The following is a 17,475-nucleotide window of genomic DNA, read 5'->3' as shown; positions in this document are numbered from 1 at the left end:
CGCCAGCACCGCCATCGTACTTGCTGCACTTGTACGAGTTTTCTCCGTCGAGCTGTTCCGGCTTTACAAACTGCTCCAAGGCCTTGTTGACACTCTGAGCAGCCTGGGGACAGAAGAGCACCGAGAGCACGTGACCACTCACCGCCGCTTGTCAGCAAAAGAAGAGAGGCCTCCAGAGGATAAAGCCAAGCGCAAATTTTATGTAAAAAGGCTTTTTTCATTATAGTGTTCAGTTTTACACATGTGCACACCAAGCTATTGCCCTCCCCACCCCCAATTAAAAAAAAACAACAGGGGATTCCCTGGTGGTCCAGTGATTAGGACTCCGTGCTTTCACTGCCGAGGGCCTGGGTTCAATCCCTGGTCAGGGAACTAAGATCCTGCAAGCCGTACAGTGTGGCCAAAACAAAAAAACAGAGGTTGCCCACCGCAGCATTATTTACAGTAGCATAAAACAGGGACAAAATCAAAGTATCTACCAGGAAGGAAACAGGCATGGAAACTGGCTGACGCACGACACGCAGCAGGCCCAGCAAAATGGAGTGAAAATAGCAAGTGGCCCAACAGACTGAAGGGGTAATCCCGTCAGTGCCAACAGCAAACAGACGCTCTGGAGCAGTTTATATCACACTGTTAGCAGTGTTCATTCTGGGGGACAGGCTCACACATGTCTCTGCAGCGTTTCTCATTTTTATCGTTAGCATGTACCACACTTGAGATCAGAAAAACAAAAGTTTCAGACAACAAAAAATGGGAGAGTTCGGAAAATGCAAGAAGCAAAAGACAGTTTCTAAAGAAATAACCACCACCTAAATTTGGCTGATATAGGCATCATAATCTGGTTTTATTAAGATTAAAGGTCAAAGGGTTAATAAACATTAACCCTTTAATGTTAATAAAGGTCAAACATTTAATAAAATTATTCAATGTTTTAAGTTTTTTATGATGCCTAATACAAAGTTTCAATAAGCTCCTCTAATTAAGTCTTAGCATATTAAAGTTTTCAATTCATATTCTCTAACAAGTGTAGTCTAAATTGTAAGAGAACTATAAATAAATAAACTATAAATAAATTATGACTAATTTTTGTTTAACTTGACTACCACCACAACTACCAAACTTACCTTTATCTCCAAAGTTATATCGAGATAGGGATCAAAAGTATCTGAAACACCTTTGCAATTTAAACATTTGACTGAAATAAAAATAAAACACAAAGGATAAGCAAAGTATAATCAGCATGGCAATATCAACTACTGAAATGACAGAACACACACACACACACTTGTAAAACAAAAACCATAAGGTACTTTTCTCGTCTATCAGACTGGGCAAAACGTGTTCCTACTACACAGTGGGAGCCACTGATTTGGTGCACGCACACTGCTGGCCGGAGTGTAAACCGGTATAACCTCTTGGAAGAGCAATATGGCAAAACCAGAATTTGAAATCACATATCCTTCGATACAAAAATTGTAACTAACTGTCGTGCGTACACTTTTACGTGCACGTAAAGCTACGTGTAGACGCGGGTGCTCGATAAAGCACTAGTGGTGACGACGACGACGGTCAGAAACCACCCACAGCTCCCTGGTGACTGGACGGAGCACTACTGCAACCGCGAAAGGCCGTGTTAGACCTGCGTGTGCGGAAAACGCTAGAAAGCTTCCGGTGTGAGAAGAACCCAGGCTGTTCAAGCACAAGAAGCTCCTGGGAGGATAACCACAGGCTGGGCCAGGGGCTGACGGAGGATGGGGATGGGAGTCTGGGCCAGCAGGGAGACACACGGGCCCTTCTTAAGCCTTTCGGAGCCCTTGCATCCTTTTACACCACATGCCAGACCACAGTTATCAACCTTTAAAACCAAGAGTTTACCTCTAGATCTTAGGTAGCCTCCAAATATCTGGCAGACGAGTGTGGTGGCCTGGGTGTGTCTGTCCAATCTGAAAAAAAAAATCAAAGAGTGAGATGAGAGAAGCATTCTGCAAAAATAAGAGGTGCTGTAACTGATGCTAAAACCATGTACATCCATAAAAGAATGAGAATTCACGCAAGAGAGTCGCACGACATGGGGACAGCCAGAGAACAGCCTTGCCCAATCAAAGATGTCTGGGGCAAGGAGAAGCGGTCGGATGGTATTAAGAAGGGATTCGGAAATCAGGGCAGGACTCTGGCCCTGAAGCAGGCAGCAAGAGGCAGTCACCCAGAGCAGGACTGGGACCCAAGTGTGAGGACCCTGCTCTGCAGCCCAGCACCATCCAGACACTGAGCGCCCGGCCCCTCAGCCGCAGGAAGGGAATGCAGGCCTGCCAGGGGTGTCGAAGCAACAGCAAGTGGGCTACGACGTGTCTGTTTCTCCATCCTTCTCCTGAGCCCACGTTTAGATTTTAAAGAAGAAACTGCAGGGATTGGTAACTGACCCCAATGACAAAGGGAACAAACACAGATTTCAAAGGCTAGAGATAGGAAGTACACCTTTTAAACTTTCAACCATTTGAAAATAAGGCAAACCACTTGAGGAAGAGGCTGCACAAAGTCTAAAGGTGAAGCTGACAGGGAGCGGCGCACCCCTCCTGGAAGGCCGCGCTGAGTTCCGCCAGCCAGCAGGGCGGCCGGGGTGGGGCGGCGGGCGACTGATGCTGTGTTGACTCACTTATTGCTGCCGTTCAAACATGCTTTTTGCATAGCATCAACAGTGTACTGAAGGAATTCGTGGGCGTCTTCTTGGTTTCCAAAGCGGAAGTGCCTGGCTATGCCTGTAGAATTTGAGGAAAGACAAAGCCTTATCATCACCTATCATACGCGCAGGCTGTCCTCCCCCTCGAGGTTGTATCTTATGACAGTATACTGGTTAGATAACTATTTTATGAGGAAACAGCATTAATAAGTTCCCCCTGAGAACACCTAGAATGAGCCCTACAGACCGCTAAAAGCCCACATGGGCTGGAGTTTCTGAGAGCCCAGAGACTGTCTTCAGCAATAAAATGATCTTGAATAAACTCAACTTTAGCTGTTATTGTTTCAAAAATTTGTCTCAAATGTTATGTTAGTGCACATATCTTAACTTGGGTGCTAGAATTCCCTAAGAGAATCTATATAAAACACAAAGTGTGAACCTACCTAATTCTATTCCAATAACCTAGAGAACATATTATATTCTCCACTGCACAGCAACATCTCAGTCCTATTTCTAATTGACTAAATAGCCACAAGCCAAAATGACAATGAAAAACAATACAGATGTATAAATATTCATATAATTTTATGTGAATGAATATATAGATATGTATTAACTTGAATCATATGAAATTGACCACATCCCACAAATTCTGACCTACAAAAATGACAATTTCATTATTTAACCATATATGTCTAGAGTTGGGGGTGTGTCCGTAGATGTATGTACATACACACACCAATAGCATTCTCTTAAAGAACTAGGTTTAAAAAAATTAATTATGTCTGCCATATATGTGTCCATGTCTGTATACATGTGCATATCAGTATATGTAATATAGACATATAATTCAACAAACAAAATCACCCCTGGCTAAAATTTTGCTAAGACCCAGCAATGTTTAAAAAAAAATTTTCATGGTCTTCTCTAGCCTGTTAATAGTACCAAAGGCCAAGATAACACTTCTTTATCCTCAGCAGCTTTTTAGGCAAAAGGATTATAAATTGTCACTGTGTAATTATCCATCCCTATAATTACCCAGCTAGATACCAGATTAAGAGTCAGGTTTTTATTTTTAAGCATTTTTTATTCCAACTCAGTTAATTAAAATAATACAAAAGCTTACTGCAAAAAACATGCAGAAAGTGCATAAAAAATTTCATGCAACCTATCAGAATCATTATAATGCAAGAGGAGATTGTAAAGTCATTAAAAATTATATAGAAACTTGTGAAATTTATCCACAAATCTGCTAAGTTCTGAGTATAAAATGTTATTTAAGAATATAATTAACTTTATTTTGATAATTCCTGTCACTATGTATAGTTAATACTTATTTATTGAATTAAAGCTAACTGAAAACTATTTAAAGAAATCGGTGGGACAATAGTTAGTTAGTATTACTCAGCATAGAAATCCAAATATCTAGGAAAAATGCTACAAAAGTTATCAATTTTATTAACAAATTTATGGGTTTTATAATTTTTATTTTGTTTATATATCAAACTGAATACCACCTTCTTTACTATATTGTCATCTTTTGCTTTAGGTTTCAAAATGTTTTGACATAATAAATGGTTTGCTAAAAACCTGTTATTTGTTAAAGACATATTCATACACAATAAACTGTTTGCTGCAATACCTAAGGAGCTCATCATTCACCAGTCAGATCATTAAGACCAACTGGCTAACAAATATTCATATGAACTACTACAGAGGATACTTACGCCGCATCTCATTAATGACAAACATCGGTTTAATAACATCCCCAGGATTACTGAGTGCCTGGGTGATATGTGCTTGCATTGTACACATCATGCAAAATCCTTCTGCATGACCTGAAAGATAACAGATGATAATCCTCCAAGTTAGCAAAATATGACACTGTATGTACACCAAGGGGTATTATAAATAACACAAGCACACTCCTGAAACAAGGATAACAGAACTATGTGTCCTGTTATTGAGCTATATACTTTTACTCATTTCCATTTAATTCTCCAACAAACCTAAGTGATAAATGTATATTGGCTCTATTTTACAAGACAGGAAACTGAGGTTCAGAGAGTTAAAATTTGCCCAATGCCAAATAGTGATTAAGGGGCAGGCACATAGTTGGGCTCAAATCATACCCTTCTAATTTTGAAGCCTGTGCTCTTAACTATTGTCTATACTAGAGAAGTTAGAAGTTTCTTTCCTTATGCTACCATTTGTCTCAAACAGTAAAGGAATGTCTCCTTTCAAAATCTCAAGTGTTCTAGCTTTTCCACATACAGAGGTCTCTGTTGTAATTTTTTAACAGCTTTTTAAAAATATGAAAACCACCTTAGCTCATACTAAGTGGTGCTGCTGGCATCTAGTGGGCAGAGACCACAAATGCTGTTCAACACCCTACAGTAAGCAGCCTCTACAATGAAGAATCATGCGGCCCCAAAAGCCAATGACACTGAATTCAAGAAACGCCTAAAACTGAAGGCGGCTCGGTCCTGCCTAACACAGCTTGTAAAGTCTCAAAAGGTCCAAACTATTTCCAGTTAACATTACCGCGTCCCAGAGTAAAGCTCAAAAATATTTACAGGAATAAAAAGAAAATCTAGCACCCAGCAATATAAAATTGTAACCGAAGAGCACAAGGCATGCAATAATGCAGTAAAGACCAATAACAGGGAGCAGATAAGCAGAAACAGACCTGGAAATGTCCTCAAAACAAGGACAATAAAAAAAGACAGTTTATATATATATATATATGTATTTCCATGCTCAAGGATGTAGAAAAAAGGGCATGTTAAGGAGAGACACAGAAATAAAACCAAATCTACTTTACAGATGAAAGGTAGGGTTTCTGAGATGGAAAACACAACAAGTAGATTTAATAACAGATTAGAAACAAAAGAAGGAAAGACCAGCAGACGTGAAGACTCAGCAGCAGAGGTTCTCTATTATGGAACACAAGCCTCAAAAAAAAAGAACACCTCTCAAAATAACAAGAACAAAAAAGCGTATCAGTGACCTATGGGACCACCTCCAGCTATCCCCAGTACACATGCAATTGGAGTCTGAAGGAGAAGAGACAGGACAAATATTTTAAGAGATGACTGTTTTCCAAGGGCCAGCGCAAGGCAGTTTTAAGAGCGGCAGAACAGTCGTGCATTCTGACAGGTGGTGGTTTACGTGGACTTGTACCTGTATTAAAACTCATAAAACTGACCCCCCAAATTAACAGAATGTACAGTAAAGACGTTAACCATATAGTAATTATAATAATTCTTACAAATGTTAATTTATTAATGTTAATAAATATGGGGGCTTCCCAAGTGATGCTAGCGGTAAAGAACCTGTCTGCCACCGCAGGAGCTGTAAGACACACGGGTTCGGCCCTCGGGTTGGGGACATCCTCTGGAGGAGGGCATGGCAACCCACTCCACTACTGCCTGGAGAATCCCACAGGCAGAGGAGCCTGGTGGGCTACAGGCCACAGGGTCACAAAGAGTTGGACACAATTGAAGTGACTTAGCACAATTATAATAAACATTTTTTTTAATGACTGAAAAGGCATACAAACGCAAAGAGTAAATTTAAGTTCTATCAACTTCAACAAAACCCAAACAGAAGGCTACTTATAACAGTGATAAAAACAAAACATTTAAAGCAGGTGGAAATAAATGACGTGTATAAGAACAAAGGTAAACCTGACAAGAGACTTGTTGGAAACGAGCAAGAGAAGAGCGCAGAGCGACAACTCTCACGCATAGAGAGAAAAGTGTCACACAGGATTTCCATCCCCCAGGAAGACATCTTTCGAAAACAAAGATGAGCCGTTCCACTTCTCAGATGACTAGTGGTACTTTTTCCTACTCCTCCCACTAAGTGCAACAACAACAACAAACCCTCTGGACATTGCATATGAAGCAGACATAAGAAAGCTGGGAAAGGTGGAGAGAAAAAGACAAATTCACAGTTTCAGAGCCCAAGGAATGACATGGCAGTGAGTTTTCTGGTTTTCTTTCTGCTTCATATATTTCCGACTTGGAGCAGAAGGAGCCACCAACCTGGAAATACCAATAAAAGCAGGGAACGATGCCACAGTGAAAGCTTCTGGCGTAGAGTTAAAAAAAGGGAGATTAGGAATGGGAACTTTAATCCATGCTGAGTGATAACAAACCACACCCCCACCTCACAACATCAGTGAGGATCAAAAGAGGGGCCTGGACTTCCACCCCCAAACCCAGTAGTAAAGAAGCATCCCTCCATATTCTGCTAAATTTAAGTAAGTCAGACACAGAAAGACAAACGCTGTTATGGTAACACATGTGGAATCAAAACAATACAACACACTAGTGAATACAACAAAAGGTAACATAGTCAGCTACAGAGAACAAATTAGTGGTTACCTGTGGGGAGAGAGAAGGGGAGGGCGTGACGGCAGTAAGAGATTAAGAAGTACAAACTATTATACATAAAATAAGCTGTAAGGATAGTGTACAAGTGTGCTTATAAATGGAGCATAACCTTTAAAATTGGGAATCACTATACTGTACACCTGGTAAAGAAGGCTGAGCACGGAAGAACTGATGCTTTTGAACTGTGGTGCTGCAGAAGGCTCTTGAGAGTCCGTTGGACTGCATCAAACCAGTCAATCCTAAAGGAGATCAACCCTGAATATTCAGTGGAATGACTGAACTGAAGCTGAAGCTCTACTTTGGCCACCTGATTCAAAGAGCTGACTCAGAAAGAGCCTGATGCTGGGAAAGACTGGAGGCAGTAGGACAAGGGGACAACACAGGACGAGATGGCTGGATGGCGTCGCCAAATCAAAGGACATGAGTTTGAGCAAGCTCCGGGGGACAGTAAAGGACAGGGAAGCCTGGGGTGCTGCAGTCCGTGGAGTCGCAAAGAATTGGTCACAACTTAGTGACTGAACAACAACATGTAACACTGTAATGAATTATACCTCGAGAAAGAAAGAGAGGGAAAGAAAGAAGCATCTGTCCAGCTTCCCACTGGGTAGTGTCAGAATTAGGACTCTCGCCATCAGCCAGTGGTAAAAAGCCACTGCAGTCTCCCTGGAGACCGGGGCGGGGGCGGGGGGAGTGGAAAGCCCTGCTCCCATCCAGCAAGAACGTGGAGCCCACCCCCACCTCAGATGTCAACAGAGGCTGAGTGTGGAATCTGGACTTCTATCTCCACCTAATATTTCTTCCTTTGCCAGAATGGTGTCAAGAGAAAGCCAGCCAAAACACAGGTCAGATAAGATCCAATATTTAATAGCATAACACAAAAATGTCCCGGTTTCAACTGAAAATCACTCATACTAAGAACCAAGAACTTCTGAATGCTGGAGAAGTGAATAAAAGACAATGAATAGATACCAACCCTAAGATAATAAGATATGTTAGAATTATGTAACAAAGGTTTTAAAGCAGCCATGGCAAAAATGCCTAAACAGGTAGTTATGAATATACCAGAAACAAATAAAGCAACATAGAAAGACTCAACAAAGAAACAAAAGATAGAGAGAGCCAAATGGAAAGTTTAGAAATGAAAAACACAGTAACCGCAGTAAGAAGCTCTGTGGATGAGCTAAGGAGAAGACTGGAACTGACCGAGGAAAGCATCAGTGAACATGCACACAGAACTCGTGCACTCTAAACGAGAGAGCAAAACAGACTGGGAGAGAGAAGCGGCCAGAGCCCAGGGGCCTGCGGGGCTCCAACAGAAGATCTAACGCACATGCTGTCAGGGTCCCAGAGGAGACAAGAGAAGACTGGGTTCACAGTGTAAGAAACGAGGGCGGGAATTTCCCCAAACTTGGCAAAGGATGTAATTCAAGAAGCATTCAAACACCAAACAGGAAAAAGAACAAAGAAATAGACACCAAGACACATCACATCAAACTTGCGAACACTAAAGACATAGAAAAATACCTTGGAAGTAGTGGTAGAAAAACACCACCTTACCTGTAAGAGAAAACTTGAATAGAAATGGATTTCACACCAAAAACCATGGAGGACAGAGGAAGTAGCACAAAAATTCTCAAGTGCTGAAAGAAAGGGACTTTACCCAGAATGCTACGGCCAGCGGAAACGTCCTTCAGGAGTAAGATGAGATTAAGACGCTTTCAGGAGAAGCAGAACGAGGACAATCTGTCACCAGCAGACCTACCCTAAAAGGATGACTTAAGGAACGACTTAATGAATGACTTCCTTAAGTCAGAAGCTCTCTAAACAAAAAGGAAGTGATTTGGGTTTTTGGTTTTTTTTTTTTTAAAGCAACCCTGGAACATCAAGAAGGAAGAAAAAAAAACATGGTAATCAAAAATATAGACAAATACACTTTCCTTCTCTTGGGTTTTCTAAATTATGTGACAATTGAAATAAGGATTATAACACTGTCTCTAAATGTGGTTCTAAATGTACGTAAAGGAAATATTTAATTACACGGTAACCAGGGAAGAATAAAGGAGACAAAAGTAAAGTTTCTGCATTTCCCTTGAATTGGTAAAATGACACCATGAGTAAACTGTGAAAAGCTACACATAATGAAAACCTAGAGGGACCTCTAAGAAGACTATAAAGAGATACACTCATAAACACAAAAACAAATTTTAAACGTAAGTTTAAAATACTCAAGTAACCCACGAGTAGGCAGAGAGACAGGACAAATGAATAACTGAACAGAAAACAAAAACAAAATGGCAAACTTGAGTCCTAATGTATAAACGACTACCTTAAATATTAATAAATTTACTAATTAAAAGATCTAAATTAATAAAGCAGATTTAAAAACATGATTCAACTATTTTGCCTGTAAGAAACTCACTTCAAATGTAGTGATACAAACAGGCTTAAAGAAAAAAGATGGAAAAATATATGTCATGCAAACACTAACCCGAAGAAAGCAGGAATGGCTATATGAATGGCAGATAGAGTAGACTTCAGAGCAAAGAAAGCTATCAGAGAAAAGGACGTTATATAAAGGATCAATCCATCAGAAAGACAAGCAATCCTAAATGTATTTGTACCAAACAACAAAGCTGAAAAATACATGACTCAAACTCTGACAGGACTGAAAATGCATACAAAGAAATCCACAACTACAGCTGGAAACCTCAACATCCTTCTGTCAACAACCGAACAAGTAACCAGAAAACCAGCAAGGAGAACTCGACACCACCAAGAGCCAATGCGATTCCATCAACATTTATAGAATACCCCACCCAACAACAGAATACACATGTGTTTCAAGGCCTCACAGAACATACACCAACACAGACTATATCCTGGGCCACAAACAAACCTCAAAAGATAAAACAACAGAAATCATAAAAAATGCGGAATGGAAAATCCTAAAAATCAGTGATAGAGAGAATACAAGAAAGTCTATAAATACCTGGAAACTGAGTAACACTTCTGAACAACCCGTGGTTTGAAGGGTTAAAATAAAAATTGAAAAGACAGCATATCAAAAGTTTGGAGACACAGTTAAAGCAGTGTCCAAAGGGAAATTTACACTTATAACAATATCAGAAACAAAAACAAGTAAATCAACACAGACCCTGCAGACACCAAAAGAAAAACAAGAGAATATATATATATTCTGTAATTAACTTGAAACGTGTAAATTTGACAACCTAGGAGAAACGGACCAACTCCTCAAAAAAGTGGACTACCATAACCCATCGAAAATAAAATAATCTGAATAGCCCTATACTTACTAAGGAAATTAAATTTGCAACTTTAAAACTCCCCCAAAAAAGAAATCTCTAGGCCAAAATATTTTCACGGATGGATCCTACACTAAATGTTTACATAAAAATTTACATCAATATTCTATACAATCTCTTCCAAAAAATAGCAGTTAACATATCCCAAACACATCTTATAAAGATCAGTTCAGTTCAGTCGCTCAGTAGTGTACGACTCTTTGCAACCCCATGAATTGCAACACACCAGGCCTCCCTGTCCATCACCAACTCCCGGAGTTCACCCAGACTCACGTCCATTGAGTTGGTGATGCCATCCAGCCATCTCATCCTCTGTCGTCCCCTTCTCCTCCTGCCCCCAATCCCTCCCAGCATCAGGGTCTTTTCCATTGAGTCAACTCTTCGCATCAGGTGGCCAAAGTATTGGAGTTTCAGCCTCAGCATCAGTCCTTCCAATGAACACCCAGGACTGGTCTCCTTTAGAATGGACTGGTTGGATCTCCTTGCAGTCCAAGGGACTCTCAAGAGTCTGTTCCAACACCACAGTTCAAAAGCATCAATGCTTTGGAGCTCAGCTTTCTTCACAGTCCATCTCTAACATCTATACATGACCACTGGAAAAACCATAGCCTTGCCTAGACAGACCTTTGTTGGCAAAGTAATGTCTCTGCTTTTCAATATGCTATCTAGGTTGGTCATAACTATTCTTCCAAGGAGTAGGCGTCTTTTACTTTCATGGCTGCAATCACCATCTGCAGTCATTTTGGAGCCCAGAAAAATAAAGTCTGACACTGTTTCCACTCTTTCCCCATCTATTTCCCATGAAGTGATGGGACTGGATGCCATGATCTTCATTTTCTGAATGTTGAGCTTTAAGCCAACTTTTTCACTCTCCACTTTCACTTTCATCAAGAGGTTCTTTAGTTCCTCTTCACTTTCTGCCATAAGGGTGGTGTCATCTGCATATCTCACGTTATTGATATTTCTCCTGGCAATCTTGATTCCAGCTTGTGCTTCTTCCAGTCCAGCGTTTCTCATGATGTACTCTGCATAGAAGTTAAATAAGCAGGGTGACAATATACAGCCTTGATGTACTCCTTTTCCTATTTGGAACCAGTCTATTGTTCCATGTCCAGTTCTAACTGTTGCTTCCTGACCTGCATACAGGTTTCTCAAGAGGCAGGTCAGGTGATCTGGTATTCCCATCCATAGAAGAATTTTCCACAGTTTATTGTGATCCACACAGTCAAAGGCTTTGGCATAGTCAATAAAGCAGAAATAGATATTTTTCTGGAACTCTCTCGCTTTTTCCATGATCCAGTGGATGTCGGCAATTTGATCTCTGGTTTCTATGCCTTTCCTAAAACCAGCTTGAACATCAGGAAGTTCATGGTTCACATATTGCTGAAGCCTGGCTTGGAGAATTTTGAGCATTACTTTACTAGTGTGTGAGATGAGTGCAATTGTGCGGTCGTTTGAGCATTCTTTGGCATTGCCTTTCTTTGGGATTGGAATGAAAACTGACCTTTTCCAGTCCTGTGGCCACTGCTGAGTTTTCCAAATTTGCTGGCATATTGAGTGCAGCATTTTCACAGCATCATCTTTCAGGATTTGGAATAGCTCAACTGGAATTTCATCACCTCCACTAGCTTTGTTTGTAGTGATGCTTTCTAAGGCCCACTTGACTTCACATTCCAGGATGTCTGGCTCTAGGTAAGTGATCATACCATCGTGATTATCTGGGTCGTGAAGATCTTTTTTGTACAGCTCTTCTGTGTATTCTTGCCACCTCTTCTTAATATCTTCTGCTTCTGTTAGGTCCATACCATTTCTGTCCTTTATTGAGCCCATCTTATAAAGCTAGTATTATCCTAATACCAAAACCAAACAAAGGTGGTATAAAAACAAAAGATTACAGACCAATACATCTCATGAACAGATGTAACAACCCTTAATACAAATTCAGCAAAATATAAAAATCATTAAACATCATGACCAAATGTAGTTTATTCCTGAAATACAAAGCTGACTCAATACTGGAAAATCTACCAGAATATTCTACCATAATAAGGAAAAGAAAAAATTCACATGATCATATCAATTTGATACAGAAAAAGCTATTGACAAAAATCAACACTATTTCATGATAAAAAGCAGGAACTTTTTAAAACAGGGGGAAAAAAGGAAACAGAGAAGAACTTCCCTGACTTGATAAACAGGATACATCAAAAACCTACAGCTAATATCAAACTGAATGCTCTTCCCCTAAGATCAGAAATCAGGCAAGGATGTCACCTCTGATCACTGATTCAACACAGTGCTAGAAGTTCTAGCCAGTGAAATACGGCAAGAAAAGGGAAAAAAGGATACAGATCAGTAAAAAGTAATTAAAAATGCCCCTATTTACACATGGCATGATTCTCTAGATAGAAAAATACAAGGACTCCACCAAAAAAAAAAAAAAAAAAGCCTAGAACTGGTAAGTGAAGTCAGCAAAGTCAGTATATAAAAATTTACAAAAATGAAATGTATTTTTATATGCCAGCAATAAACACATGAACACCAAAATTAAAAATATAACGATGCCTCTGATTCCTCAAAAAATAAAAGAATTAGATGTATAACTAACAAAACAAAATATGCTGATAACTATGCAACACTGCCTATCAAGTGGGCCTTAGAAAGCATCACTACGAACAAAGCTAGTGGAGGTGATGGAATTCCAGTGGAGCTATTCCAAATCCTGAAAGATGATGCTGTGAAAATGCTGCACTCAATATGCCAGCAAATTTGGAAAACTCAGCAGTGGCCACAGGACTGGAAAAGGTCAGTTTTCATTCCAATCCCAAAGAAAGGCAATGCCAAAGAATGCTCAAACGACCGCACAATTGCACTCATCTCACACACTAGTAAAGTAATGCTCAAAATTCTCCAAGCCAGGCTTCAGCAATATGTGAACCGTGAACTTCCTGATGTTCAAGCTGGTTTTAGAAAAGGCAGAGGAACCAGAGATCAAATTGCCGACATCCACTGGATCATGGAAAAAGCAAGAGAGTTCCAGAAAAACATCTATTTCTGCTTTATTGACTATGCCAAAGCCTTTGACTGTGTGGATCACAATAAACTGTGGAAAATTCTTCTATGGATGGGAATACCAGACCACCTGATCTGCCTCTTGACAAATTTGTATGCAGGTCAGGAAGCAACAGTTAGAACTGGACGTGGAACAATAGACTGGTTCCAAATAGGAAAAGGAGTTCATCAAGCCTGTATATTGTCACCCTGCTTATTTAACTTCTATGCAGAGTACATCATGAGAAACGCTGGACTGGAAGAAACACAAGCTGGAATCCAGATTGCCGGGAGAAATATCAATAACGTGAGATATGCAGATGATACCACCCTTATGGCAGAAAGTGAAGAGGAACTAAAAAGCCTCTTGATGAAAGTGAAAGTGGAGAGTGAAAAAGTTGGCTTAAAGCTCAACATTCAGAAAACAAAGGTCATGGCATCCGGTCCCTTCACTTCATGGGAAATAGATGGGGAAAGAGTGGAAACAGTGTCAGACTTTATTTTTCTGGGCTCCAAAATCACTGCAGATGGTGACTGCAGCTATGAAAGTAAAAGGCGCTTACTCCTTGGAAGGAAAGCTATGACCAACCTAGATAGCATATTCAAAAGCAGAGACATTACTTTGCCAACAAAGGTCTGTCTAGTCAAGGCTATGGTTTTTCCTGTGGTCATGTATGGATGTGTGAGTCAGACTGTGAAGAAGGCTGAGCGCCGAAGAATTGATGCTTTTGAACTGTGGTGTTGGAGAAGACTCTTGAGAGTCCCTTGGACTGCAAGGAGATCCAACCAGTCCATTCTGAAGATCAGCCCTGGGATTTCTTGGAAGGAATGATGCTAAAGCTGAAACTCCAGTACTTTGGGGCCACCTCATGCGAAGAGTTGACTCACTGGAAAAGATTCTGATGCTGGGAGGGATTGGGGGCAGGAGGAGAAGGGGATGACAGAGGATGAGATGGCTGGATGGCATCACTGACTCAATGGACGTGAGTCTGAGTGAACTCCGGGAGTTGGTGATGGATGGGGAGGCCTGGCGTGCTGCGATTCATGGGGTCGCAAAGAGTCGGACACGACTGAGTGACTGATCGCTAATGCAACACTGATTAACACTGATTAACTAAGTAACACAGTGTTACTTAGAGATCTAAATAAATGGAGAGACACTCCACATCCACAGATTGGAAATGTCAGCACAATAAAGATGTCAATTCTCCCCAAACTGAGATATAGGTTTAAAAAAATTCCTATCAAAATCCCAGTAAGTTATTTTGTAAATACAATCAAGATTATTGAATAATTTATATAGATAAACAAGGGAACTAGAATAGAGAAAAACAATTTTGAAAAACAGTAAGTGGATGGAATCACTCTATCTGATGTCAAGATTTACTGCACAGCCACAATAACAAAAGACCATACTGAGGGTCAGATACTAACAACAGAACAGGGGGCCCAGAGACAGACCCACACCCAAGTGACTTCACAAAAGTATGAAAGCTCTTCAGTGAAGGAAAGCTAGCCTTCTCAACAAACGGTGGTAGAGCAACTGAACGTCCACAAACATACAAACAAAAGAACAAACTGAAATAAAAAGGATCATATATTTAAACGTAAAATATAAAACTATAAAACTTTTCACAAAAAAAAAAAAAAAAAAAAAACGGGAAAATCTTTAGGGTCAAGGGCTATGCAAAGAGATCTTATACTCGACAGCAAAAACACAATCCATAAAAGGAAAAACTCACCTTCACCAATATTTAAACCTTTTGTTCTGTGACAGATCCTGCTAAGGGTAAGGGGATAAAAAGACAAGCTTCAAACTGGCAGGAAATGTTGGAAATACATACCCAGAAGACCTACTATCTAGAATACACAAAGAAGAAAACAATAAGATAAGAACAAAAGAACACAACTGAAAACGAACAAAAGACACAGAAAGACATCTCACCAAAGAGGATATACAGATGATAAACACACGGAGAGGAGTTCAAGACCTTGAGGCATTAAGGAAATCTGAATTCAAACCACAATGAGATATCATTGTATGCATAATTAAAGTATGGCTAAAATGAAAAACAGTGACTACATCAAATGTTGGCAGCAATGAAGAGCAATTGGAACTCTTCATACATTGATGGCAGAAATGCAAAATGGTCAGCCGTCTAAGAAACAAGTAGGCAATTCCTTATAAAACCAAATATGCAACTACCTCGTGACCCAGCAACAGCAGTCTGGGCACTTATTCCAGAGAAATAAAGACTTGTGATCACACATATGCTCTACACAGTAATGTTTACAGCAGCTCTATTCACAATATCCCAAACTAGAAACAACGCAGACGTCCTTTAACGGATGAATGGTTAAACAAATTGTGGTTCATCCATACCGTGGAATACGACTCAGCAACAAAAAGGAACAAATTACTGATGTACACAACAAAGTGAAGAAATATACAAAGACGTAGGCTTAAGTGAAGAAGCCAATTCCCTATTACATAACTCAATAGATGCAACATTCTTGAAATAACAAAGTAACATAACTGAAAACCAGTGGTTGCCAGGGATTAAGGAGGATGTAGGGCCTTGAGGGAAGTGGGCTTGGCTATAAAAGGGAAACATTTCCTTAGGAACGGCAATGTTCCATACCTTGACTGTATCAGTATTAATATCCTGGTTGCAAGACTGAACTGCAGTTTCACCACTCGGGGAAACTGGGAAAAGGTACACAAGATGTCTCTGTGTGATTTCTTACAACTGTGTGGAAATCCAAACTTACCTCAAAATAAAAAGCTTAACTTCAAAAAAGGCAAAATAAAGACATTTTGGACCAAAAATAAAAAACAAAGCAAAAATTAGCAAAAATAGTTAAAAGAATTCCTCCAGGCATAAGAAAATTCCAGATGGTACCTGCATCTACACAGAGGAATTAAAAACAGCGGAAATGGTAAGAGTAAGAAAATATAAAAGATTTGTAAAGAAACCTCAACAAACCTCTTAAAACTTTCAACTTTTATTTAAAGCAAAATAACACAACATACTATGTGGTAACAAGATAAGCAAAAATAAAATGTATGACAACAATAGCACAAATGCCTAGGGAGAGCTCACGAAAGTACACTGTCATACAGTCCTTACAAAACATGAGGAATGGAATCGTATTTTAAAGGAAGCTGCGATAAGTTAAAGATATATGTTAAACCCTAAAGCAACCACTATAAAGAGAAAACAAAGTTGAGAAGATACGCCAATAAAGCAGAGGAAATATCATAGAATCACTCATTCCAAAGAAGGCAGAAACAGATGAAAAAGGGAGCAAAGAATACAGGACAAACAGAAGACAAATAGCAAGATGGGAAATAAAAAACCCAATCGTATCAATACTCTCATTAAATATAAATGATCTACACTCTAAAATAAAAGGTAGAGACTGTAAGACTGGATTAAAAAATAAGAACTATAGGCTATTTATAAGAATTTTATTCCATGTATTTTATTTCAATGTATCTATCTCAAAATTTGACAGAACAAGTAGACAGAAAAGCAGTAAGGACATAAAAGACTATCAACTAACAACATTATCAACTAACTAAACATAATCAGCATTTACAGAAACTCCAACCAGTGCAGAATACACATCCTTATTAAGTACACATGGAATATTTAACAAACTAAACCACATTCTAGTGCATAAAACAAGTCTCAAGTTTCAAAGGATTCAAACAATAAAAATATCTTCTCTGACCACAATGGAATTAAATTAGTAATCAGTAGCAGGACAATTTCTGAAAAATCCCCAAACATCTGGCAACTGAATGACATGCCTCTAAGCAATCACATGGGTAACCAATCAGGTAACTGTATTAAAAAATAATAATAATAAATACAAAATTAAGGAGCTCGCAAACTTGTAGAATACGAGATCAACAAACAAGAGTCAGTTGCATTTCTATGTTCTAGCAATAAACAATCAAAACTGGAAGGTCAAAATATATATTATCATTTATAATAGTTTTCAAAAATATGAAATA

General features: G+C 39.4%; 1 protein-coding gene across 2 annotated transcripts in view; it reads right to left on the bottom strand.

Annotated features, from left to right (window-relative positions):
• Positions 1-17,475, bottom strand: part of USP42 (ubiquitin specific peptidase 42) — a 43,154-nt gene that overhangs the window by 15,186 nt on the left and 10,493 nt on the right. For both annotated transcript variants that reach the window (XM_070363077.1, XM_070363078.1), the window contains exons 4-8: positions 4,405-4,515; positions 2,654-2,756; positions 1,876-1,943; positions 1,125-1,195; positions 21-103 (exon numbers count right to left, since the gene is read on the bottom strand). In XM_070363077.1, coding sequence (XP_070219178.1) covers positions 21-103; positions 1,125-1,195; positions 1,876-1,943; positions 2,654-2,756; positions 4,405-4,515 — 436 coding nt within the window. The remainder of the gene's footprint in view (positions 1-20; positions 104-1,124; positions 1,196-1,875; positions 1,944-2,653; positions 2,757-4,404; positions 4,516-17,475) is intronic.

The sequence above is a fragment of the Bos mutus genome, chromosome 25 (genome assembly GCF_027580195.1).
Source record: "Bos mutus isolate GX-2022 chromosome 25, NWIPB_WYAK_1.1, whole genome shotgun sequence".
Classification (NCBI taxonomy): Eukaryota; Metazoa; Chordata; class Mammalia; order Artiodactyla; family Bovidae; genus Bos; species Bos mutus.
Note: the sequence above shows the minus strand (reverse complement) of the source record. Positions and strands in the feature narration are given on the sequence as shown.